At 42.5% G+C, this 25,043-nt stretch overlaps 1 protein-coding gene across 3 annotated transcripts in view; it reads left to right on the forward strand.

Annotated features, from left to right (window-relative positions):
- The window catches only part of MAP3K20 (mitogen-activated protein kinase kinase kinase 20), a 163,881-nt gene that overhangs the window by 128,390 nt on the left and 10,448 nt on the right, over positions 1-25,043 (forward strand). For 2 of the 3 annotated variants that reach the window (XM_060107432.1, XM_060107430.1), the window contains exons 12-16: positions 1,228-1,272; positions 3,101-3,131; positions 3,229-3,368; positions 7,363-7,425; positions 8,399-8,491. In XM_060107432.1, the coding sequence (XP_059963415.1) occupies positions 1,228-1,272; positions 3,101-3,131; positions 3,229-3,368; positions 7,363-7,425; positions 8,399-8,491 (372 nt within the window). The remainder of the gene's footprint in view (positions 1-1,227; positions 1,273-3,100; positions 3,132-3,228; positions 3,369-7,362; positions 7,426-8,398; positions 8,492-25,043) is intronic. The other variant, XM_060107431.1, reaches the window with a different exon arrangement.

Raw genomic sequence — 25,043 nt, forward strand, 5'->3', positions numbered from 1 at the left:
AATTTAGCATCATAGTAAATGCACCCTGCAGTTTTACTCATTCAACAAACTGTTCAACAAAAATTTACCAGGTATTGTGTGCCAGGCACTCTGCTGGGCACTGAGGAAACTAAAATGAAGGTGGCCTTGAACTCCTCCCAAGGTATAATCCATACCTACTTTACCCACCCCCCCTTAAATTAAAAGCTCCTTGAAGGCAGGGGCATGCCTTTCCTAGCAAGGTTTTGAGCATGTGAATTTAAAATACCTGCAGATTAGAAGGATTAACTCACCCAACCCTCTGATTTTTACACTAATGGTAAAAGTAACCAAATCCAACTTCTTTTTTTTTCAACTCACCCACACAAAAAATACTATTTGTAACAGGGGTTGAAAGACACTTTGCCATGTTGCCTCAGGAGCAATCCAACCATGTCAGCAAGTTAAGTTGGTTAAAACTAATGGCTATAGCAAACTAATTCAAGTCACAAGACACAGATTTTCTTCCCGTTACGTAGGTATTTATTTAGTCTGTGGCCATGGAGCATATATTGAAGCGAGTAGCCCTTTGGCTCTGAAAATGGGCAGGCAGGAGTCCTCTTGCAAAGTTGTCGTTCATGTTTGTATACTTGCCAGGGAGGGAGGTTAGGTTAGTTTAGTTTTAGTTAGAGCAACTCTGCAACCTGAGTTCCTTAGGACGGCTCCAATTTTACGTGTCCTTCTGATATTTGGTTTTAAAAATATAGTGCAACTGAGACATTTAAACACTTAGAAATTCCCCTCTAAAAATAAGCATGTAAAACATCTGGTTACCAAGTGGTTGCTTTGGAATTTTCATTAATGATCAAACGATCTTCGTGTTGACTGAGAATTCCGAAGACGGCTCTGGTATCTGACAAACGTCAGAAATTCCTTGACTGCCAAGGCCTTCTCGTGGGAGGTAAAACTACTCTCAGCGTGCCAAGTACAAAGAGCAGAAAATCCCAAGATGTGCAGAGTCCCATTGTCACGGCTCACCAAGCACAATGAACTGTTACTGAGAGGTGGTTTGGCTTCTGTGGGCAACATCTTTGGAACCCTGAGAAATTCCTTAACGGTTGGGAAAACTGGTTTCCATTCAATGCCACCTGCAGGAGGAACCAAGCCAGAGCAGCAGCCCAGAGCTAAAATACTGAAAAGTGGGGATAAACCAAAAAGACAGTGATAATATTCCTTCTTTTTTCCATTTCATTCATATTTCCCATGCAGCTGCTGCCTTCCTTTGAGATTGGTGCTTGGACAGAAGAGGACGTGGTAAGCGGCTTCTTTTAATGCCTCATTTAACCTGGGCAGGTAGTTCATAAATTTGTCCACAAGTTAAAAATACAGGGAGAGGGGAAAAAAAAAAAAAAAACAGGGAAAGGGGTTTGGGCCTTAGGAAAGTGTTAAGTAGGAGAAGTTGACAAATTCCATGTCTTTCTATTTTTAATGCAGTAATGATTTAAAATAAGGCCTCGAGCAAAGCAAGTATCTCTTCAAATCTTACAAGAGGATTCCACCTCCCTATTTGCTCTGAAAGGTATTCCAGAATACAGTAATGAATACCAGTTAAAGGGGGGATCCAGGATACTAAATAAACATACTTGGAAAAAAAATTGATCTTAAGTTTTTCCAAAAGACCAGGAATGGACTTGAACCATGGTGGGGAAAGAACTGGTAAAGGCAGTGCCTTAGCTCTGTTCATTTTACCATCTTTACTCTGACCTTCCCAAGAAGGAGTAGACCTGAGCTCCCAGGCATTCTCTGAAGCAGGAGCCGGAGAAGCCCCATGTTTGGGGGAGGATGTGAACAGACTAGTTAAGTCCAAAGGAAATCCCACACCCTACAGTCTGGGTAGAGACCCTGAGGAACAATCCTGCTTAGCCTGTTCTATCTCTATCTGTTTCCTTAAGTGAAAAACAGGTCCAAGAATTCTTGGTCAGAGACCTCAGGGGTTTATGCCTGTCCAGGCCCATTTTATAAGTTCAGGGTTTCATTAAATGAAAAAGGAAAAAATAAAAGCTTGTATGCTAGCCTCAGCAGGCCCACACCCCAGGAAATAGACTAGGTACCCCAAAGTCAAACTCATTATTAGAAACTCTTGAGAAGGTCTCTGGACGGTTTACCAGACTCAACTGGTTTCTGGGCCAGGGCACATCCTCCCAGCCCTTGGTCTTCTGGTGAAGTAATACTGCTTTCAGATAAGCTAATCTCTGTGGCTTCTGCAGGGGAAGTATGCTGGCACCAGTTGCCTCTATTTCCCATTCCCTGAGTCCTGATGATTCTAACTTTCCTGCCAGCCCTGCTTAACAAGGACAGAGGACTCAGGCTCGCCTCTTCACAGGCCTGGATATAATCCCTTTATCCCCAGCTGCAAAGTTGGCCCTTCTCCTTTGAGAAGAAATATTTTAAAAGGCACTGAGCTCTAAAAGCTATTTTTAGTCTTTGCTCTGAGGTTGAGTGGTTTTCAAACCATTTAAATAAAATTCCAGGGTCAAAGGCTCCCTAGAGAATTGGTGGGCCTGGGTGTGGCCCCCCATTCTGTCTCCCTTCACCTGGATAGTGTGAGACGCTACGGTAAACACACACCAAGGGAAGTTCAAGGACTGAGGTTGCTGGGTCCAACCTCATTCTGTGTAGGAAGCTCCACACTTGAACTTGTCTTGGGCCACAAAGCTACTTCATGACCAGGCCTAGAACAGAGGACGCATTTTATCCATCTTTCTGTCCACTGCCGTGTGGTCCCTCTTACTCATACAATTCCTGGGTAAACCAGTGCCCTTCAACAACCCAGGGGACCACTGGCACATGAATGGAAAAAGCATCATAAGTAAGAATCTTCTTGAAAGGATTTTTAAATATCTTTCAAATAAGGAGGAAAACCAATGATCCTTCAAGGGTCCAAGACCCCCAAAGGGAGGATGTCTCCAATTTGAAACCTTGAAGTTGTAAAACAGTAAAGAGAAAGTCTTCTGTTTTCCCTTTGTGGTTGAGCAAGAATTAAAGGTACTTTAATCCATTGAAAAACTATGTGTTTTACTGTTAAGTCTGGCCACTGACCATGAATGAATCTTCAAAACCATATATGTCCTCTCTTCCACAGTATTTTTGGGTTCAGCAGCTCATCAGAAAAGGCAAGTGGAAAAACTTACCTTCTTAATTCATGGAGTTAACTTTGCTTGGGATGTGATTGAGTCTAATTTTATTCTGTCTTCTAATCACTCCCTTCAGGTGACACTTCAGAGGAGATGACCGTGTATGCGAACTTGTTTAAGGAAAACAACATTACAGGAAAGCGGCTGCTTCTTCTCGAGGAAGAAGACTTGAAAGACATGGGCATCGTCTCCAAGGGGCATATCATCCATTTAAAGGTACCTCAGAAAGGGAGAACATTCAGTCAGCAAATCTTTATTGAGCTCCTACTGTGGAGCAGGTCGTGTGTCATGTTAGAGGCTGAGCTGGTGGTCACAGTGTGGAAATACTTCATACCAGCTGATCATTAGCTGCTGCCCCCATGGGACCCCCACTCCTTCTTCATAATCCCAGAACAAAGGGTTAATACATGGATACACCTGCATAGAACCCCCGTGCCCTCAGGAAGTCTCTAGTGGAGAAGACAGTCATTAATCATGCAAAAATGGTAACATGGCAGCTGTAAGAAGTGCCACAAAGGAGAGCTGAGGTTGGGCTGAGGTGCAGAAGTTATGATGGAGTTGAGAGCTGAAGGGCCAGGAGGTGTAAGCGGGTGAAGGGTGTGGGGAGGAGGTGTTCTGGCGGGAGGGCTCTGCCTGTGGAGAGGCCTCAGTGTGGGAAGAAGTGTCATGTGACACTAAGGCCGTGTGCACCTGCAGATCTGCCAGCCCACCCGGCAATAGCAGGAGGCAACTTGCTTTGAGGCCAGAGAGGCTGGATATCCATTAGGGCCCCCTAACGATGCCAGAACGTGTCCATGGACTGAGTAAAGCCTGAGCCACCATGGCACCTAAAACCATGGGAATGTGTGTTCAGTCTGCAATCTTCCGAATTTTACCCAGAACAGACACCACCTTATGTGTACTCTTATCCCTCATTTTCTCAGGAAATCCTAACATTTCCCCCCAGAACTTCAGTCTTGAAAGCTTTCTTTTCTTTTTTTCTTAATGAATCTATTTATTTATTTATTTGGCTGCGTTGGGTCTTCGTTGCTGTGCGCAGGCTTTCTCTAGTTGAGGCCAGTGGGGGCTACTCTTCCTTGAGGTGCACAGGCTTCTCATTGCAGTGGCTTCTCTTGTTGTGGAGCACGGGCTCTAGGCACACGGGCTTTGGTAGTTGGGGCACATGGGCTCAGTCGTTGTGACGCATGGGCTTAGTTGCTCCACGGCATGTGGGATCTTCCCAGACCAGGGCTCGAACCCGTGTACCCCTGCATTGGCAGGCGGATTCTTAACCACTGCGCCACCAGGGAAGTCCCTTAAACACTTTCAAAGCTAAACCTCTTTTTTTGCGGTACGCGGGCCTCTCACTGTTGTGGCCTCTCCCGTTGCGGAGCACAGGCTCCGGACGCGCAGGCTCAGCGGCCATGGCTCACAGGCCCAGCCGCTCCGCGGCATATGGGATCTTCCCAGACCGGGGCACAAACCCGTATCCCCTGCATCGGCAGGCAGACTCTCAACCACTGCGCCACCAGGGAAGCCCTAAACCTCTCTTTTTGTTGTTGTTGCTTTTTTTGTAGTTTAGCAACCAGTTCTGGTTTTTTGTTTCTTTGTTTTGTTTGCTTTTTAGTTACTCAAACCAAATAACACTTGCTGGCGTCTGTGTGCACATTGTTATTATTCAGAGGTCTGTTTCAAGAGAGATCTTACAAAGAAATCGAGTTTACACCCCAAACCTCCTCAACCCCAGTGTGGGTAGATGGAAGGGTGGGCACAGGTTAGAAAGAAGAGAAATAGAATAAAGAAGGAAATGTAGGGACTTCGCTGGTGGGTCCAGTGGGTAAGACTCCGCGCTCCCCATGCAGGGGGCCCAGGTTCAATCCCTGGTCGGGGAACTAGATCCCGCATGCATGCCGCCAACTATGAGTCTGCAGTCCGCAACTAAGACCCGGCGTGGCGAAAATAAATAGATAAATAAAATAAATATTTTTTTTTAAAAAAGGGAAGGAAATGTAGAAAAAGCAACTTCTTATCCAAATCCACATCTTGACAAAGGCTCTACCAACTTGCCAACAACTTTCCCCTTTGCCTCAGTTGGAGCTACTGATACCAGGCTTTTTCAGGGAAATCCTCCCTGAGGTCCAAAGAGAACACATCCACTTCTGTCCTATGGGCCCTGGATCCACATAAGGAACATCCTTAAAGCCCCTCAGCACCCTTTAGATGATGACTTAGCCTTAACCTACCACCTGCTCCCTCTCACAAGATGGGCAGGAAACCTCATGCATAAACATACACCTTAAATGATGGTAAATAATTTAATCTCAACCTCCAGCTGTGGGCAAATCCATCCTGAAAAGCAACGCTGGCTTAGATGGGCTACAGTAGGAAAAATTCTTTTCTCTGGTACAGAGAAGTTCCAGGGTTCAAAGAGAGAGATTTGGTAAATCTTGTCCCATTTAGCAGATGCCAAAGAGATGCTCCCAACTCCCCTTCCCCTCTCCTGCCTTTGAAATAGGACTTATTCCTTAAGGAGCAGTCAGGAGGAAAAGGGGTATCGAGTTGTGGTAGCTCCTCAACAGCCTCGGTGATTTAAATATTCCCAGACCCAGCCTAGGACAGTCTAAGTGCCCCTCTGTGCTGGTTGGTATCATTAGAGCAAGTGATGTCCAGACTTACTGATTATGGTTCAGCAAATCCAGTGGATGCCTACTGATCACAGTCCTGGGCCTGTGAAGAAACAAAGAATCCTGCCCTTAAGGAATTTACATCCCAGAAAAGAGAGAAAACATGTATATACAACTTCTCTTACTTCAGAGTCTTGGCATTTGGGAGCGGAGTGTCTGTCCTGAACTCCAAAGGAGGGGTGTAGCCAGCATCTGCGGGGACCGGAGACTCCCTCCTGGAAGACTCTGTGTGTGCACAGAAAGACAGTCAGTCCCTGGGGGGGTGGGTCTCAAAAGTCAGGCATGCGGGCCCTCCACTTCTGCCAAAGCCAAGGCCCTATTACAGTGGCCACCCCAGGGTTGGGCAGGGGTGGTGGGCTTGGCCCACAGGTGACACTCTCTTAAACTCAACTGGGTCCTGGGTACTTCTAACAAATAAGCTTACATGAGAGGGAAAGAGTAAGGGGAAAGGGTCATGGAAACGGACCTTTCCATGGGAGGTCTGGGAGCATCCTGCATATACTCTCGGGCCAACGGGGATAAAGAATCCTTCAAGCTGGGCCATTCAGGATGGGACGCTGCAAGGGGACCTCCAGACTGGAAAAGCCCGCCTGGTCCTTGTCACAGTGCTTCACACGCGCACACACACACCCATCCTGAGGGTGAGAAAGTGCCCTCCATTCTCTGCTATCTCACTGAGGAAGGCAGGGCATTGTCGTACACCTTCTCAACTCAACGAGTGAGTCTCTCAGCCTACAGATGGTAGATTATACAACTGCAAAGTAGACGGTCTGTCCACCTGCCCTTTGCTACTTGGTTGTTCCTTTCAGCCTGTCTGGGCCTCCTCCTCACCCGAGCCTGGAAGCCCTCTGTGGAGGAGCCTTGAAGAAGGAATAGAGCCTAACATCCAATAAGTGCTCATTATTGGATGATGTGTCAACAGCTTTCATTTCACTTTATTAAAAATGCATCTAATTTTTCTTACGTCGGTACGTTTTTACTCTCTATGTGATAGGCTCAGTTCACAGATTATACCTGATGAGTATAAACAAGAATCATAATTTAAATTGTCCTCCTTTCCTTTAAGAGTCCTTTGTCCTCCACTGGGGGAGGGAGCATTGGCCACAAACCCACAGAAAAGCCCTTTCAATGCAATAAACCCTTTAGTGAGATTTCAGCCCTAATGAGAGCCTCTGGTGATATACATGTTCTTTGTTGTTTTTCCCACAATTACTCGGGGTGACAACTGCATTCTGTACACTAGAATATTAACTTATCACTACTGTACTCTACCGGTATTTGAAGAACGGTTTTATTTATTTTTTACTCTGAGATTAAACATCTTTAAAATATCCTGTTCCATTAAATAATTATAAACTACCTATAATACTTTGAACAACCAGGTTTATTCTCAATAGATGCTGGATATTAACATCCCCAAGGTATTTTGTGAACTACGTAAATAAAGAATGCCTTTATATGTGCACAATAATTTTAATCCTTTCTTGGCATTATCGGATCATTAATAAAGTCACGTGGGTTTCTTGTGTTTTTTTTTTTTTTTACAGTCAGCCATTGAGAAGTTAACCCACGATTACCTAAACTTGTTTCACTTCCCACCACTAATTAAGGTAAGGAAGGTTTTTCTTACTGAGAATATGCTACTTGTATTGACATATGTACCAGCCACATCCACACCTAAATTTGCCAATGTCGGAAACCGTTGTTTGAAGTGAAATGTAATCATATCTGTCCAACAAAAGGCCCTTTGAGTGAAGCTGAGGATGTGCATAAATGGAACAACCTTGTTCCCTGTAAGTTGAAATATTAACAATACGGTCATGATAAGAACAACACATGTCACCTTAGTGGCTAGGGGATATAAGTGCTAACATTGTAGGTGAGGACCTCTGGCCTCCCACCTGGCTCGGGAGACCTTTGTCCGACGTGGAAGCCGCTGAAGGAATTCACACGCTAAGCTCTGGATTACCACTTGCATTGAGGGGTAGGAGTTTCATTGTTTGAATAACATATTAGTATATTTAACATATTATTTTGAATATAGTCTAAAGGCATATGGCATAGTTTGTTATAAAATTAGTAGATACTTGCAAACAATATACAGAACTCTCCTCATTCACTAACAACTCTGGTTTTCCATCTCTAAGCCCACCAAGATTCATTTGTTTCTCTGCTTGGCCCTCCATCCACAGATGCTCTAGGAACTGAATAATTCTTCTTTGGGATTAGGGTATAAATATCTTGAGTGTTGTGAAACTCTCAAGATGAAGTCTCTGTGCATCTCCAGGGACGAAGTGCATTTCTAGGGTAAAATTGCACAATGCAAGATGCATTGTGAAAAATGTAAGATGGTGACATTCAGTTTGTAGTGCATGAGACAAATCATTTGGCAAAGTTCTCAAAGGCTTAATATGTCATTTCTCTTGCTTTTAGTAATTGGAATTTGTAGTGTAATCCAAAATAACCAAAAATTAAGCAATAGATTAGAATGGAAAAACTAGTGCTGGGAAATCATCTCCTTTACATGAGAAGTAAAAGTAAAAACACTATGTAGTATAAACAGTGCTTAGTTTTCTGTTTCAGGACTCAGTAGGTGAACCTGAAGAAAATGAGGAAAAAATAGTGAACCTTGAACTTGTTTTTGGTTTTCACTTGAAACCAGGGACTGGCCTACAGGTAAATCATATTTTAAATCCTTTGGATAAATTTCAGTCTAATTTACTCTTTTTCTCTCCTGGAACTCTGTGGTTTTATATACCCCCTACCAGCTGGTAACATGATTCTGAGTAAATTTATAGACTTTATAAAATAGAATTTAATTGAAAGGCTGCCAGCTGCCTCTGTAAGCCAATCTAGGAATCTTTCTCATTCAGCTGAAGAGCGCTGTGTGAGGCCACCCAAACCCTCAAGGAAACGCACTGCAAACCATGGTGGGCAGTGGGGAGTGTTAAGGTCGGGGGCACGGACACTAGAGTAATTGTTTATGCTTCTTGGCATCACAGCTTCCTGATTCCAGTTTCTTTGTTTTTTAAGGGGAATCACTTTTATAATATCAAGAGTAGAACAACAGCAAGAATGGAACTGTAGGCAAAATGGAAACCTAGATTATCAGTGCTAAATGGGGTGGCAGGACATTTGACCAAATCTCATTCAGTCAGGCTGCTACTTTATGTTATGCTTAGAGTCTGGGCAAATTACGTGGGCTAGGTGTCATATGAATTGGAATCATAATAGGTTTGTGTTACTTTGGATTACTATGAATAGCCAGTAATAGTGATCACGTCTATTCATTGACCACTCGTGTTCCAGGCATACAGGACTCAGGTGTAGGTGCTATTTTCCCCCATTTTACAAATAAGGAGACTACAGCTCTGAAAGGCCAAGTAACTTGTCCAAGGGTTACATGGTTAGCAAGTAGCAGAAGACGGATCTGACGCAGGCCTCTCTGACCCCAGAACCAAACTCTTAACTACTGCACTATTGGTACCTTTCCTTTGATGCTGCAAAGAGACCTTGTAAAATCAACTCCTCACAACATGAGCCCATTGCTCTGGGAGAGCTGGTGGGGCTCAGCTGGCCCACCGGCCCTCACTAATTAAACCATGCTTACCCCAGGTCATTCCTGGAACCAGCACTTGGGAATGATTGGAAATTGTTGCAAAGGGTTCGTTTTACCAGGGGCTTCAAAAGATGCTCTTTCTTGGGCTTCCCTGGTGGCGCAGTGGTTAAGAATCCGCCTGCCAATGCAGGGGACATGGGTTCGAGCCCTGGTCCTGGAAGATCCCACGTTCTGCGGAGCAGCTAAGCCCGTGCACCACAACTACTGAGCCTGTGCTCTAGAGCCCGCGTGCCACAACTACTGAAGCCCGTGTGCCTAGAGCCCGTGCTCCACAACAAGAGAAGCCATGGCAATAAGAAGCCCGTGCACCGCAACGAAGAGTAGCCTCCGCTCACCGCAACTAGAGAAAGCCCGTGCACAGCAACAAAGACCCAATGCAGCCAAGATAAATAAATAAATAATAAAATAAATTTATTTTAAAAAAAAGATGCTCTTTCTAGACACTGGACAGAGTGTTTTACCTGCACCACTGCAGGTATATTGATGCTTTTGCTGAATGGAAATCTTAACGTCCCTTGTTTGGGCCACAGAACTTGGTTGAGTGAAAGCTGCTCTGACTCCAGGTGTCTGGTATAGGAACACTTTTCTTTTCCCTCTGTGAACGGGTCACTGTCTATTCATTCCTGTTGTTTGAAGCAGCTACCAGAAAGCGGGGCAGGAGAGTAAGTTCCTCTCCAAAATAAGCAAGGGCCCTTCCAATCCTGAGATTCTGTAGCTGTGGGCACCCCAGGTCCATCTGATGGTAAATAAATAGTACATTTTAATTTGCCTTCTTTGGTATGCTCAACTCTATGGCACTTTATTTATGAGAACTCTGTGTTTAAACATTTTTATGGCTTGGAGGGGGTAAAAGAAGAGGGAAGAATTTTCCTGAAAAAGACTTGTCAAGAGTAATCTCAACCAAGAAAATTATTTTCAATTAACAAAGAAATGACTTGTTAATGTGGAAAACTGAAATATATATATAGTTAGTAAAAATCAGAAGCTATAAATGATATTGGAGACCAAATATAGTGGTCTGGTTTTGACCATGATGGTATAGACTTCTTGAGTCATTGGTTATCAGCAAGGCCTAAAGTCACTGCAACTTTCGATTATCTGCTGATCCTTGGTCACCCATGCAGAGTAATAATTTCATCCGTTCACTCAGCAGAAATTTACTGAGGACATACTGTGTGTCTGGCTCAATGCTAGATGCTCAGAATGCAAAGTAAAAAAGTATGGTACTGCCTTGCAAGGAACCCATAGTTTATGGGAAGAAATAGACAAGATCAATGAATGGTTTTAATACAGAATGATGCATTTTTTACAACATCATGCATATCATTCAATGAAAGCACAGTGGATGAGCACTGATGTAGAAAGGGGTCAGAAGAGGATCTTGACGTCTTCTTGGTAGAGGTGATACTTGAACTAAAATTTGAAAACCATCAGGAATTATTAGGTAAAGAGAAGACACTGAAGGCAAAAGGAACAGCATGTGCAAAAGCTCAGAAGCCAGGAAAACACAAGCAGCTCTTCTTTGGACTGATTTCTATAGGACCTCACAACTCAACTCAAGCATCGCTCCCTCTGGGGCGACTTTAACATGGAGCAGGTGGAATAGTGTGGGGAGAGTTAAGGCCAGAATGGTGGCTGGAGACCAGAAAAAGAACTGTTTTATGTGCTGAGCTAAGGAGTTTGAAGAGTTTTAAGCAGGGAGTAGAGAGGTTTCTATTTGCGTTTTAAAAAGATCTCTCAAAAGCACAGAGAAGGATGAATTGGAAAGGGCTCGGGATAGAGAGATAAAGTCCTGTGTGGGGCAGTGCAGACAACCAGGTGAAAAGGGACAAGGAGCTGAGGCTATGCAGTGCCATGGAAGCGCCCTGTGTCCAGGGACACTGAGACAGAACTGATCAGACCGAACTGATCAGACTGTGTCACTAGCTGGAGTTGGGGTGATAGGGAGGACCCAGGACGGCACCCAGTTTCGAGGGTGAGCAGCTGGATAGATGACATTATAATGCAATAGATCAAAAGTGAAATATAGGGCTTCCCTGATGGCGCAGTGGTTGAGAGTCCGCCTGCCAATGCAGGGGACACAGGTTCGTGTCCCTGTCTGGGAAGATCCCACATGCCGCGCGCAGAGCGGCTGGGCCCGTGAGCCATGGCCGCTGGGCCTGCGCATCCGGAGCCTGTGCTCCGCAACGGGAGAGGCCACAGCAGTGAGAGGCCCGCGTACCGCAAAAAAAAAAAAAAAAAAAAAAAAAAGTGAAATATACAATGCGGATGTAACACCAAGGTACTAAAAGAGTAAAGAAGTGACGGGAATGGGTGAGGTTAATCAGGAAAAGCTTTTTTTTCTTTTCTTTTAAATTCTTAAAAAGTTTTTGGCCACGCCGCGCGGCTCGCAGGATCTTAGTTACCCAACCAGGCATTGAACCTGGGCCCTCAGCAGTGAAAGTGCAGAGTCCTGACCACCAGGGAATTCCCAGGAAACGCTTTTTTGGAAGGGATGAGTTTTTTTTTTTTTTTTTTTTTTTTTTTGCGGTACGCGGGCCTCTCACTGTTGTGGCCTCTCCCATTGCGGAGCACAGGCTCCGGATGCACAGGCCCAGCGGCCATGGCCCACGGGCCCAGCCGCTCCACAGCATGTGGGATCCTCCCGGACCAGGGCACGAACCCTTGTCCCCTGCATCGGCAGGCGGACTCTCAACCACTGCGCCACCAGGGAAGCCCTGGAAGGGATGAGTTTTGAATGTGGGCTCGAAGAGGCTCATGGTCGTTTGCAAATAATTTTCTGAATATAATGTTTTAAAACTTATGCTTAGAGAGTCCTTCTTTCTGAAGAGCTCAAGTTATTTCGTCATGTCATCTCATTTATCCCCCTTGGCATTTCTGTGAGATGCATAAGGCACATGGTATTGTCATCCTTGATTAGAGAAAGTGTGTTACCAGCCTAGGGTAAGAGGACGGAGCTGAGACCAGAAATTACATCTTCATCATCACCTATATATTAAACATGTGCTAAGCTCTAATACCTGGCCCAAGATATTTAAGCCATCTGGAAACTTCCACAAAATAATCCTAGAGTAAATTATTGTCCAGGTCTAAACTACCCAATTATGTCAGACTATATCCTAACATTTTGAAATAACTTCTCACAAATGTGCTTTAAATTGAAATTTAAATTCCCCACATGAAAACCTTGTTACCTTGACCCTTCAAGGTAGAACCCAAGAAAAAAGGTCATCCTCAAAATCCCAATTAACTGAGTTCCCATAAGCCCATCTTCACAGAAAAGATGAAGCCTTTACCCTGTCTCCATGACTAGAATAAGTTACACGAGAACACTGGGGTTTTGGAAGTTCTCTCCAAACCTGAGTTTGTGTATCAGGGAGATTCGCTTGACCATTTCACCTTTTCTTTTACAATTAAAATGAAAGACATATTCTAACGACAGCCATTGGGAATAATGTATGACAGTGCCTTTATCATGAAAATAGTAGCTGTGTTTTCCCATTGCCTCTGAAAAGGACCACCAGTTAGCTACCACTTAAAATCGGTTTGTTGTTTCAGTAACTGGCCTGCTAAGAGGAAACAATGGAAATGTGACCTTATCCACAAATATACAAATATATGTAGAAAATAAAGCCTTTCCTTGTAAGAAAGACCTGTCAACCTTTATGGTCAGAGAATTCAGATTAAATTCTTTTTTTAGCCTCATTTTACAACTAGATGGATAATGGCACATAAGTGAGGTTGATTCACCAGACCAAGGAAAGCCTTTCACGTCTGGGAGCCTGTGCCTGCTCCAGTAGTCCAGAGCACCTGCGTGACCCCCTGCCCATGAACTTAGTCTCTGCTGCCGCCCCCAACCCCTTGGGATGACCAGGCCCTCACCAGACACCAGCACCATATGGAATTCAAGAATTCATCCACAAATGAAACAAACATCCTTTTTCCTTTCCTTTTTTGAGACAACCTGGCAGGGGAAATAATTGGACAAAAGGGTTCCCTGAAAATTTAAATTAATAAGAAGTTGAGAATGAGTTTTACCCATTTACCTGACCCATTTCTAAAGAGTACAGTTAATTATTAATTTGAATAACAATGGACATTGAGGCAGCCTCCAAGTTGACAGTGGTATTGGCAGAAATTGGGTCTTTCTCAGCTCAAGTTTCCTGGGCGAAGGGCTTGAAATGCTTATGGTAATTATTATTATTTCATACCTCAGCCAGACATTGTGGCAAGTGCTTTGCAAACATTTTTCTGGTGTAATTGTTACAATCCACCCTCATAGGGAACAGTATCCCTGTATCAGACCCAGGAGGAAACTGAGGAGGAGAGAGGAAAAGTTCCTCCCCCAGAGTCCCTACCTGGTTAGGGGCAGGTCCAGCCCAGGGGCTCAACTATGGTGTCATACTGCTTCTTTTTGAAAAGTATCATCATCCCCCAAAATAGGTGTATTGGTAATAAAAAGGCAAACACTTTTTTTGGTCAGTTAATACTAAACCACCACTATTTTTGTTTCATGTGGAAAGTGCCTTGCATTTTGTAATCTAAGGCCTTTGACTTGCTACACAAGGAAAGCGGCTTCCGGAATCTCAGGCAGCTTCATGCACTCCCCAGGGTGGCGACCACCCTTTTTTATTGAAATATTCAGCTGCATAGAGTTTATTATTATATCTCTTATAAGCTCACCAGTCAGGAACATTGATTCTCAAATTGCCAAGGAATAAACTATCAACTCACCCAGGAGTTTTCTCACCGAGATCCTTTTGAGACTTTGTGTCATAAAAATTCAAAAGCAGAGTTAGGAGGGAACTCTCCGAGGAGCCGTTCATTCCTTGTGTGTGCTGGACAGTCACAGACTTTTCTCTCGTGTCCTTAGTCCCTTTTCTCCCCAGTGAGGCAAGGAAACCTGATTGAAGCTGGGCTCCCTTGGGTCTAAGTGGATCACCAGCTGTAGAGAGGAGATGAGCTTAGGGGAGAAGCCTGGGAAATGACACCCTGGCTCCAGTGGACCCTTAACTAGAGACTGGCTTCCAGACTCCAGCCACCTCCCTTCAGATGACCTCTTCTGGTTTCCTTTCGAGAGGCATTTTGAAGGGGCAAGCGAACCAAGTAGAGAAAATAAGAGGGACATTTGGAAAGGGTGAAAGCAGCACTAACTGCCCCCATCGGAATAGAAGGCTTCTCCATCCCGCTCGCCTCCCTCCTTACGTCCGTCACTGTTGGCATCTGGCCCCCTTCTCCCACTCCCCACCCGAAGAAATTCAGTCAATAGTTCTGCTTCTCCAGTTGTTTCAGCTATAGGTTATAAATGCTGCTTTTCACAAATACTTCCCACTTACTATTGTGCTTTTACGTCTTTAGTAGATTGCTTATAAAATGTGGCATTTAATAAACTTAATTGAATCTCCAGGCCCTTTCTCAAAGCACTATAAATATTAAAAACTGCCAAATAGGGCTTTTTTTCCTATTGTGGAGTTTTTATAAATAGATAGATAAACATGAATAAAATAACAGGGCACAAAGGATTTTGTAAGGAAGTAAAAAGTCAACACCTTTTGTACATTTTGGAAGAACTAAAAGGCAGTGCTTTGCCTTACTTGGATATGTCTTGTGTTTATGAAAAATTCAGTGTAGGGAGGTTTATTTCCCATGACCAACTATTTTTGAGGGGAAAGATACATGTACACACACATGTGTTTGTGTGCCTCAGTATATAAGCTTGCAGCGGTAGGGTTCTGTAAGATATACAAATTTTAATTGACAGCAAAGGAGCAAATGCAGTTCAGAATTTGACTACATGACTTGCTGCTGATTTCTAATTCGCGTTGGCGATGTGCTTCGTCAAACAGGTCAGGCAGCCTCCTATAGAACTAAAACAAAACTGGGAGAGGCGTCCAGTACATCCTTGCTGATGGGTTGATAGTCATGTGTAGAAATGGCCTGCCAGAAAATGTCTAATAACTGGGGAAACAGCCCTGACTTGTAGTGTTTGCAGCTTTCCATGTCGTCAATACTCCTACCGTGGCCAATTTCAAATTGCCTATGTGACATCACCGAACTTGAAGTTGGGAAGAGATGAAAGCAATCAGCTCATGAGGCTGGCTCCAGCCAGATTGGATCACTCTTAGTCTTCTTAATCAAGATTATGAATTCCTTTCAAAATCATGAGTAGCAAGGAAGTATACCTGATGAAACATAGGTTTAAATAAATTGCAAACACATTATTGCTGGTTTCCAGCTATATTAAAATGCGTAGTTAGCTCAGAGAGTGTTCCAGGCTCCCAATGAACCCATTGTTGGCTTAAATCCCCTTGGGTGGCTATTGGATCATACAGCTACACTGACCACAGTGTATGAATCACAAGTTAGGATTTGAGTTTGTAGGAAGTAAGAATATTATTATACAAACAGAGAAACAGAACTTAAATTTGTGACTGCCTTTTAAAACGGTTGTAACAGCCATCACTGGCAACTTTATGATGACAGGCGCAGTTGTTGATAATAACAGAGATCTTTACTTTTAGAAGCAGGTTTTGAAAAGTCTCTGGGAATCACTGTAAGTTCTGCAGAGAGAAGGCCTTGATAACTCACAGTAATTTGTGTATTCTGAACCAAAAATTAGATCTTGGAAATAATCAACTGTAAAAGAACAGATTATTTGGAATGAAATTAAAAGCACTATGTTAGGAAAGCAAAGATGTGTGACAACCACATAACATTAGGATTTGGATTGAGAATAAACAATGCCTGCTAACTAGGACAGTTTAGGGTTTTTTTTCCAAAAACTCTATTTCTAAAAAAAAGAAACAAAAATTGTATTTCTTAGAGTCATTTCTGGAGACATGGGAGGTAGGAGGAGAATTTAGTAGGTAGAAGTACTGTTTTTGTATTTTGAGGGTCCTGGGTGAAAGTTTATTTGCAGTCCATTTCCCAGTATTAAAAACATTTAAGCAGTAATTAGGTAAGCGAGACCACTTTCTATATTGGTTAAGAAACCCAGTCTGAGATAGAATAGATTCTTATTTATTCAAAAATCAAGAGGAAGACCTACTATTCTTTTTCTCCAAGATGAATACCTTGTACCTCCCAATTTCAAATACAGTTTAAAAATAAATAAATAAATAAGCCCTTTCCAAACATGTCAACTAACATCTGAACCATTTCAGGTAGTCAAGTGTGTGATGCATCATATGAAAGTGTATCTCACTTGATTTGTTTCACTTTATTTTAACATCATCCCTAAAGTCCTTTTTTCAAGCATAACTCAAATAACAACCCCCCAGAAGGCAACAGAACAACCTTATCTCCACTGGTGTCTAGTTGGCACCAGTCTGCCCTGACCTTAGACACAAGCCATTGTTAAGGGTATAACGCATTTACATATTTTGCAATAAAACATCAGTTATTTGCATTACTGTGTCAAGTTTTATTTGATTCTTTCACCTAAAAATGACTCATTTTCCTTTCTTGTATTTTAAAAACCAACTACTCTAAGCTTGTTTGAGAATAATCAAAAATTGCCCATTTAGCTAGAAGTCATTTTCTTTTCAAAAGGCAAATGTTATTTAATCTTTCAGCTGTTCATTGTGCCATCATAAATACTTTCTTTTCAGCACAGTTGTGGGGACTGAAATGAGCCCACTAATTGCCTCCCATTTCGACTGACATGTGGTGGTTTAGTGGAAAGAGAACACAGCAGGGAGAAGGAAATAGGAGGCTGAGAAAATGAGAGCTAATTATTTTCACTGCCTCATGTCAGGCTCTGTGTCAGCCTTGTTTTTACAAACTGGAAGGTTTAGCACTAAATAAAACAAACTGGCGTCATGTTTTTATATACTGGCAGTGTCATGGAAGCAGCTGCACATCTCAAAGACAATATAATGCCTGCGTTCACATGGACACCATCTGACAGACACTGTGAGCCACGGCTAATGAGGACATCACAGTGGTGCCAAGTGAAAGGTGCTGAATTATGTATGATTCTTCATCAGTACAGCAATAGTCCTGTACATCATTATGAGACATTGTTTTGCTGGAGAGATTAAAACATTCTTAGTTCCAGACCCTGCAACCTATATGCGCTGAAAGAGGTTATTAATGGAATTTTTAGGGAGAGTTTCTTGTGGATTTCTTTTGGGTTGAAAAACAAATCTCTGTGGGACAAAGCCGTGATGGGTCACGACACTGTATAGATAAAGAAGAGAAACAAATTAACCATACTTGCATTATCTTCCTTTTAAAGGCAGCATAATAAAATAGAGTGTACCAGGGTTATACATAATGATAAATAACCCAGGTGCTATCTCGGGATGTTCCAGTCTCCTGCCTTTAAAACAGCAGGTTTCAGCAGCTGAGCGAGATAATAGCAACGCATGTAAAGGAGCCTTCGGAGGCCTAAATCATCAACATCTTACTACTTTTAATACCAGCATGACCAACATTTCTATCGTATTTTTATTTCATCTTGTATGACTTCTTACATTTCAAAATAGTCAGTCGCCTGCTATGAGACTGTTTCCCTTTTTTCCCCCCTCTTGAATCTTAAAAAGTTTATTCTGACCTCTGTATTTTAGATTTTAAAATGTTTCCCCAGTACAGGCCCTTTTTTTTTTTTTTTTTTTTTTTTTTAAGGTGGAAGGGCCTCTTTGCTAGAATCCTGGGCATTCTCTGGTGATTTTACTTTTCTCTGGTCATGGAGAACGGGTAGGGTGGTGATGGGGATTTTAAAAACAAGTGTCCCCTCCATTAGACTGGGCATGCCCAGTGCAGCTAAGTTAACTTGCTGCAAATCTCTACACTTTCTGAGCCTCAGTCTGCTCATCTGTAACATGGGGGCAGTGCTATATATAACAGGGTAAGCCTGTGGGGATTAAATAAGAATCTCGAAAACATTATGCCTAGTGAAAAGAGCCAGACATGTATACATGCATACTACAAAATCCCAATTTTATGAAGTTCTAGAGCAGGCACAATTAATCTAGGGCGGTAGGAATGGGACAAATGGATGCCCCTGGTTGTGGAGGAGTTATCAACTGGGAAAGGGCATGAGGGAATTTTCTAGGCTAGTGGAATATCTTACCTGTTTGGGTAATTACATTGGTGTACACATTTGTTAAAATTAATTGAGCTGTAAACTTAAAAATCTGTACACTGGACTTCCCTGGTGGTCCAGTGGTTAAGACTCCGTACTTCCACTGCTGGGGGCGCGGGTTTGATCCCTGGTTGGGGAAGTTCCGCGTGCCCGAGTGGTGTGGCCACAAAACAAAAACAAAAACAAAAACAAAAAACGTGTATATTTTATTGTGTGCAAATTATACCTCAATAAAAAATACATTTAAAAAATGTTATTGTCTGTAACCTTCAGGTAATGGTCATCTATAGGAGCCTGAAAGCCGAATGTGGAGGTCTGTTTCCTTCTCAAGTGTCCTAAATAATCTTGGCCCTAGATTTTTAAAGGTTTATCTATAATGTTCATGTTTGCAATAAAATTTTGGTAGGAAAAAAAAAATTGAAAGAGAGGTTGCTGTTTCTGAATTGCCCAGAACTTAAAAAGTAATATTTAAGTATAATTTTTGTGCTTACTTCAATCACTTTTTCTATTTAGAAAATTTACTTCTATCTTGATTAGTTCTTTTTAAATTTCTTTTCTTCCTTCCTCCTTTTTTTTTTTTTCTTCTTTTTTTTTCTTTTTATGGAAGGGAGAAGGGATGTGTATGTTTGGCATCCCATGTATTAGCCTGGAACTCCAAAGAATTTTAAACAGCCTGCAGGGAATGTAATAGTGATTTCTCACAAAGAGATATTTAATTTAGCATTAACTGAGTGTTGTTTAGGATGTTAACTTCACAGTGTAAGAGTTTCTGTTTTACTTGGCCAGTAATCTTAATTCAGAAAATGTTTTCACGTAATTGGCAATGCTGAAGCAGTTCAAACGGAATGCGTTCTCATCCTGCATTAACCACACACTTGCTCCTAAAATTATCCAGGTATTTCAGCAGCTGAAATGGTACATATCCTGGGCACTCAACAGAATTGTCATTTTTTTCATCAGTTTCCAATGCAAAAATTCCCCTCTCCCCAACAGAATCTCATCTGTTTCTTATAGATTTGCACTGAGGGGCAGTTATCTAGCTAGTAGAAAGGTTTGGACAGCTGTTTTTTTGCTATTCAGCCTCAACGAAGAACTTCCCCAAAGGCTGCTGTGTCACTGCCTTTTCCCTATAGATTAGTAACTAGCACTCCCTAAAGATGTGCAAGGTACAAATTTGAAAAGTGGGAATGTCCTCTTGGGTGGGAATCTAGTTATGAAATAAAAAATCCATGGTAGTCAGGACCTGCCCCATGATTTTGCTTGTGCAAACAGATGGGAGAAGGTTGTTTCTGCTTTGGAGAGTGGCCGTCCTGCCTAGCCACAAAGCCTAAGCCAGGACTGGAGGGAAGTGTTTGTGATTCCAGATCCTGGCCCAATCAGTCAAGAAAAGGAGCTTACAAACAGTGGAATGGCACCATATACACTTTTAACAATGATCTTTTTCAATAAAGGAGGGGGAAATTGACTATGTTGGACTGGTTGGAGAGACTGAGTATTTCAATCTCTGCCGTGGAGTCCTATAAAGGAACTCACCAAGATAATTTGGACCACTCGTTGACTTTGGAAGGTGGAAAGTACTATAATTCCTATTCTTGTTAACCCATAACAGGGAAAGTTCAGGATTCAGAAAAGACAGAGGGGAAACCTGCTCTTCATAGCACAGTGGGCCCCCTTGGTTTAGTTCTGAACTCCACCACTTGCTCTCTGTGTGATCTTGGTCAAATTACCTCATCCCTCTGTGCTTTAGTTTCCTCATCCAAGATAAGGCTCTCTGGCTATCAGTCACATTTCACAGCCATTGTCCCTCCGGACTTCTGGTTTCTGTTGGTAGGGCTGCATCAGGATCTGTTGAAACAGGAAAGGGCAGTATTGGTGTTATCTAATCCATGTATGTAAGAAGATGTAAGTTTCTTCCTTCTACTTATTTCATAAAGGCAGTCTTTGCTGTGTTGCCACTTGGCTGCACCTTCTTTTTTCCAACACTGATCAGTCCCCGGCACCAGTGTCCGTCAGTGCCCTCTGGATCCCCGAACTCCTGCCCAAGGAAGATGCTTTGATCCAGCCTGTCCACTCTGGCCAGGTCCCTATTCTAGACACTCTTTGAACCTTCCTGCCTCACTTACCTTCTGGCCCATTCTCTTAGATGACTGCTAGATGACGGGCTGGCTTATGTAATAACAGATTGGAGCTCTGTTGGTGACCTGTATTGGTAACAATAGTAATCACTACTTTGGGGGCTCCTAATTTGGCTCTGGCACAGTGCTGGGTACTTTACTTACATTATCTCATTTAGTCCAAATACAACCACCCACTCGTCATTAAAGAACACTAAGATTCAGACAGGTTATATAACTTGGCTGAGGTTGTGGGGAAAGTGGCAAAACTGGGATTCCAACTCAGGTGGTTGCACTTTAAACTTGTGATATTTCGCCTCGCCCCTGTCTTGCTCCCCCAGTAATGGCTCAGTGATGATCCTTTCCTATATTGTTTCCATTTTAATAGGAATCCTCAGCACCTTAAACCAAATAAGTGAATAACGGAACCACTGCAGACTGCCAGGGGTGAAATCGTTTTGGAAAAGGAGTCCTTCAGGGCCCCCATGGGCTCTCAGAATACAGAGCTGTCTGCTTTTGATTTCTGCCTGTCAAGATCAAGAGTTGTTCGCAGACGTTCAAAGTAACTCTTGAATGTTTCCCATTCAAAAATCAATACCCACATTTCTGTCATTCACATCAAGCCAAAATCAATAGTTCACCCTGGTAAAAGTGAATGGTTTTTAAATCAGAGTCTATTCCCACTATCTGGTCCGTATCACTACCAAGAAGCTGAAAAGCTAGCAATTGTGCTTGTAAAATTCTATATTAGGCTCATAAATATGCACAATTGTTATTTTTAGTGATATTATTGATGATTTAATTCATCTTATTCATATGAAAACCTTTCCAATGATCAGTTGGTGAAGAGCTCCGTACACGGCGGCATCCCATCTGCAGTGGGGTCCTGTGGAATTCAATAAATTGTTTAAATCCTGGGAGTTGTGGAGAATGCTTCTGGACACCTTTGGCTCACCAAGTAACAGAAATGCCAGGAATACCTTAGGGTAATTTAAAATTGAGTAGAATTTAAAGAATTCCATTACTTTGTTTGTAGATTACTTTTCTTAACTAGACAACAATAAAATCATACATACCCTGAAAATACCCAGGAGTTACATCAGGGCCTTGACACATTAAATTAATAATTTGGGTGAACGCTGCATATTTCCTTTCTTTCTCTCCCATCTGTGTAACAATCAATGTCTACTTTTTAATGAATGGATAATGCCCCTCTTATCACTTCTCTGATTATAGTTTTATGGCTTCTGTAGAAGACAGCGTCTTTTATGATTCAGGTAAAAGGCTTTCTTTCAGCTAAGAGGAAAAGAATTAAAAAAATAAAAGGTCTGTAACCCTATATCTAGATCCTGTTTCTCCACATTGGACTTTGAGGAAACAAAGAAGTTGGGGCTTAGGGGAGGACCTGTGACCACTTGCTTTTTTGGTTGTATTAGCAAAGTCATCTCTGGTCCTGCTCCTTTAATAGCTGGTCCCATTCTGGCGCTCTGTCAACCATCCAATGAGTCTGTCCTGCCACCCTCCCAGTTGCCCTTCCCTATTAGTATCTCCTCCAACTTTGGAGCCAAGCAGCCTTGTGCCTTTCTTTTTTTCGTTTTTTTTTTTTTTTTTTTTTTTTTTTGCGGTATGTGGGCCTCTCCCTTTGCGGAGCACAGGCTCCAGACGCGCAGGCTCAGCGGCCATGGCTCACGGGCCTAGCCGCTCTGCGGCATGTGGAATCTTCCCGGACTGGGGCACGAACCCATGTCCCCTGCATCGGCAGGCGGACTCTCAACCACTGCGCCACCAGGGAAGCCCCTTTCTTTTTTTTTAATTTTATTTTTGGCTGTGTTGGGTCTTCTCTCTAACTGTGGCGCGCGGGCTTAGTTGCCCCATGGCACATGGGATCTTAGTTCCCCAACCAGGGATTGAACCCGCGTCTGCAGCATTGGAAGGCGGATTCTTAACCACTGGACCACCAGGGAAGTCCCCAGCCTTGTGCTTTTCTAATCCCACCTCCACCACTTCTTGGCTAGGAAAACCTAGAAAAATTCCTTAATCTGTCTAAGCCTCCTTTTTCTCACTTGCCTGATGGGAAAATAAAGCTAACTTGCAGGGTCATTATGGATATCAAATAAAAGAGCACAGTGTAAGTACCCAGCAAGATGCCGAAAGTATAGTAAGCACTCCACAGCCTGGGTTCCCTCCAGTCAGACCCTTCTCCACGCAGAGCTCCCCTGAGCCTGTCCTCCGCAGGGTCTGATTGGGGCCTGAGGTCACGGAGGTGAAGCAGAGGGGATTGGGCATTTGCACCACAATTCAAGGTCTTTTAACTGTGCTTTTGACTAACTTCATTCCAAAACTTGCCAGGCACAAGAAACAGAACTAAGTAAACTTGTCTTAGAAGGCTTTTTATTCCAGCTACTGCCTTGAGGAGGCTCTTGCTATTTCAGAGAAGAGCAGTCATGACTCCAAAGAATAATTATCCTGCCCAGTTATCTCAGGGCTCACATTGCCAGGGTAGCAGTGGCTCCAAAACAAAGAAATACTGAGAGATTTGTCAATTCTGAGCAACTAATTTGACTTGTGTTAGCCAAGAGCTAGTTTTTCACGTTATTGAATAGACCTTTTCCTTCACTAATTGGCTCTCCATCTTGTGAATGTGGCTGGGCAAAGAGGGGCCCTCCCTTCAGGCCTGGGCCCTTCTTGGTTCTGCAATTCGTCAGAAGCTTTCCTAAAACATGGGGCGCCCCCAGCTTCCTACTGAAGCCAACAGGTTTTCAGCAGCCCCTTTGTTAGCGTTCTTCCATAATAATTGTGTCCGAGCTTGCTCAGGGAACATTCCAGGTCTGCTTGTGTGAGAGCATGTTCTGGTTTCAGCATGTAAGGTGGTCAGTGCTTTATCCTTAATCTCTCAGAATCCTTCATTCTTCAAATAATATAAGAAAGAAGATGAATTTATGATCCAGGGGTCAAATTTGGTGCACATGGGTTTCTTTTTCCTTTTAATTGCATACACAGTGTTTATACCCCAACATTTTTATTAGTAAATTTTTCATGTAAAATTTTCAGCAAAGTTGAAAAATTTTATAGGAATTCTTGTATACTCAACTCCTAGATTCAAGCATCAGGATCTACTTACTTTATTACATATCTGTCCATCCCTCTATCTTCTTAACCATCGATCAATCTTTATTTTTGGATGCATTTCAAAGTAATTTGCAGATACGAGTACACTTCCTCCTAAATACTTCAGTATACTAGAGTTCAGTAAGAAATGCACATATCTGAAGTATACATTTGCTGAGTTTTAACAAATGCATATACCTATATAACCCAAACCACTATCTATAGAGCATTAGCATCCCCAGAAAGTCCCCTCATGCCCCTTCCCAGTCAGTCCCCATCTGCAGAAGCAACCACTTTTCTGAATATTTTCCACTGTAGATTGGTTTTGTCTGTTCTAGAAATTCATGTAAGTGGAAGCCTTAGTTTGTTCTTTTTATACAAAATTTCACTCGCTATAATGCTTTTGCGATTTATCCATGTTGTTGCATGCATCAATAATTAGTTCCTTTGTATTGCTGAGTATATTCCATTCTATGAAAGTGTTGGTCAACACTTGGCCTGTTTCCAGTTTTTTAGCTAGTATGATAAAACTGCTCAGAAGAATACTGTACAAGTCTTTTTTCATTTTACTTGGGTAAATACTTAGGAGTAGAATTTCTGTGTCATAGAGTACATATATGTTTAGTTTTATAATAAATTGCCAAAACTTTTCCCAAAGTGATTTTACCGTTTATACTCCAACCAACAACCCAGTAGCTCCAAATCACAGCCAACATTTGATGTTATCAGTCTTAGCCACCTGGTATGCATATAGTGGTATCTCATTGTGGTTTTAATTTACATTCCCCTGGTGACTAATGGTGTAGAGCGCTCTTTCATTACATCGTGGTTCTACTGAAAATTTAATTAACATACCATCATTTAAAAAATCAAGAGGTTTCATACAAGAATCAGATATCCAACTTTTCATAAATCATTAAAGGACCTAGCAAGACTAGACTCATATTCCCACATGGGAAAAATCAACAGAAGCTGAGTGGTGGCTGTCCCTTTAGGGCAGTTGCCCTTTAGATCCCAAGAGTCCCTTAACCCTTCCCCTGACCCCCCCCCCCACCAATGCTTGGGCCAGTTATGCATTGCCGTACATCCTTACATTTCCTGTTAAGAAGAAAGGGAGCTATTTCTTGAACCCATGTCATTACCAACACTGGAAAAGTGAAAGGTAGATCAAGAGGGACTTATATTTCAAAAAAAGTGGGAAGACCACATTTCTTTGGGTCAATGGAAAAATATCCCTACAATGTTTAATATGTAAATTTCTATTTTGAAATATTACAATTTAAGGCTCTGTAATGAAAC

This window comes from Mesoplodon densirostris, chromosome 8, assembly GCF_025265405.1.
Source record: "Mesoplodon densirostris isolate mMesDen1 chromosome 8, mMesDen1 primary haplotype, whole genome shotgun sequence".
Classification (NCBI taxonomy): Eukaryota; Metazoa; Chordata; class Mammalia; order Artiodactyla; family Ziphiidae; genus Mesoplodon; species Mesoplodon densirostris.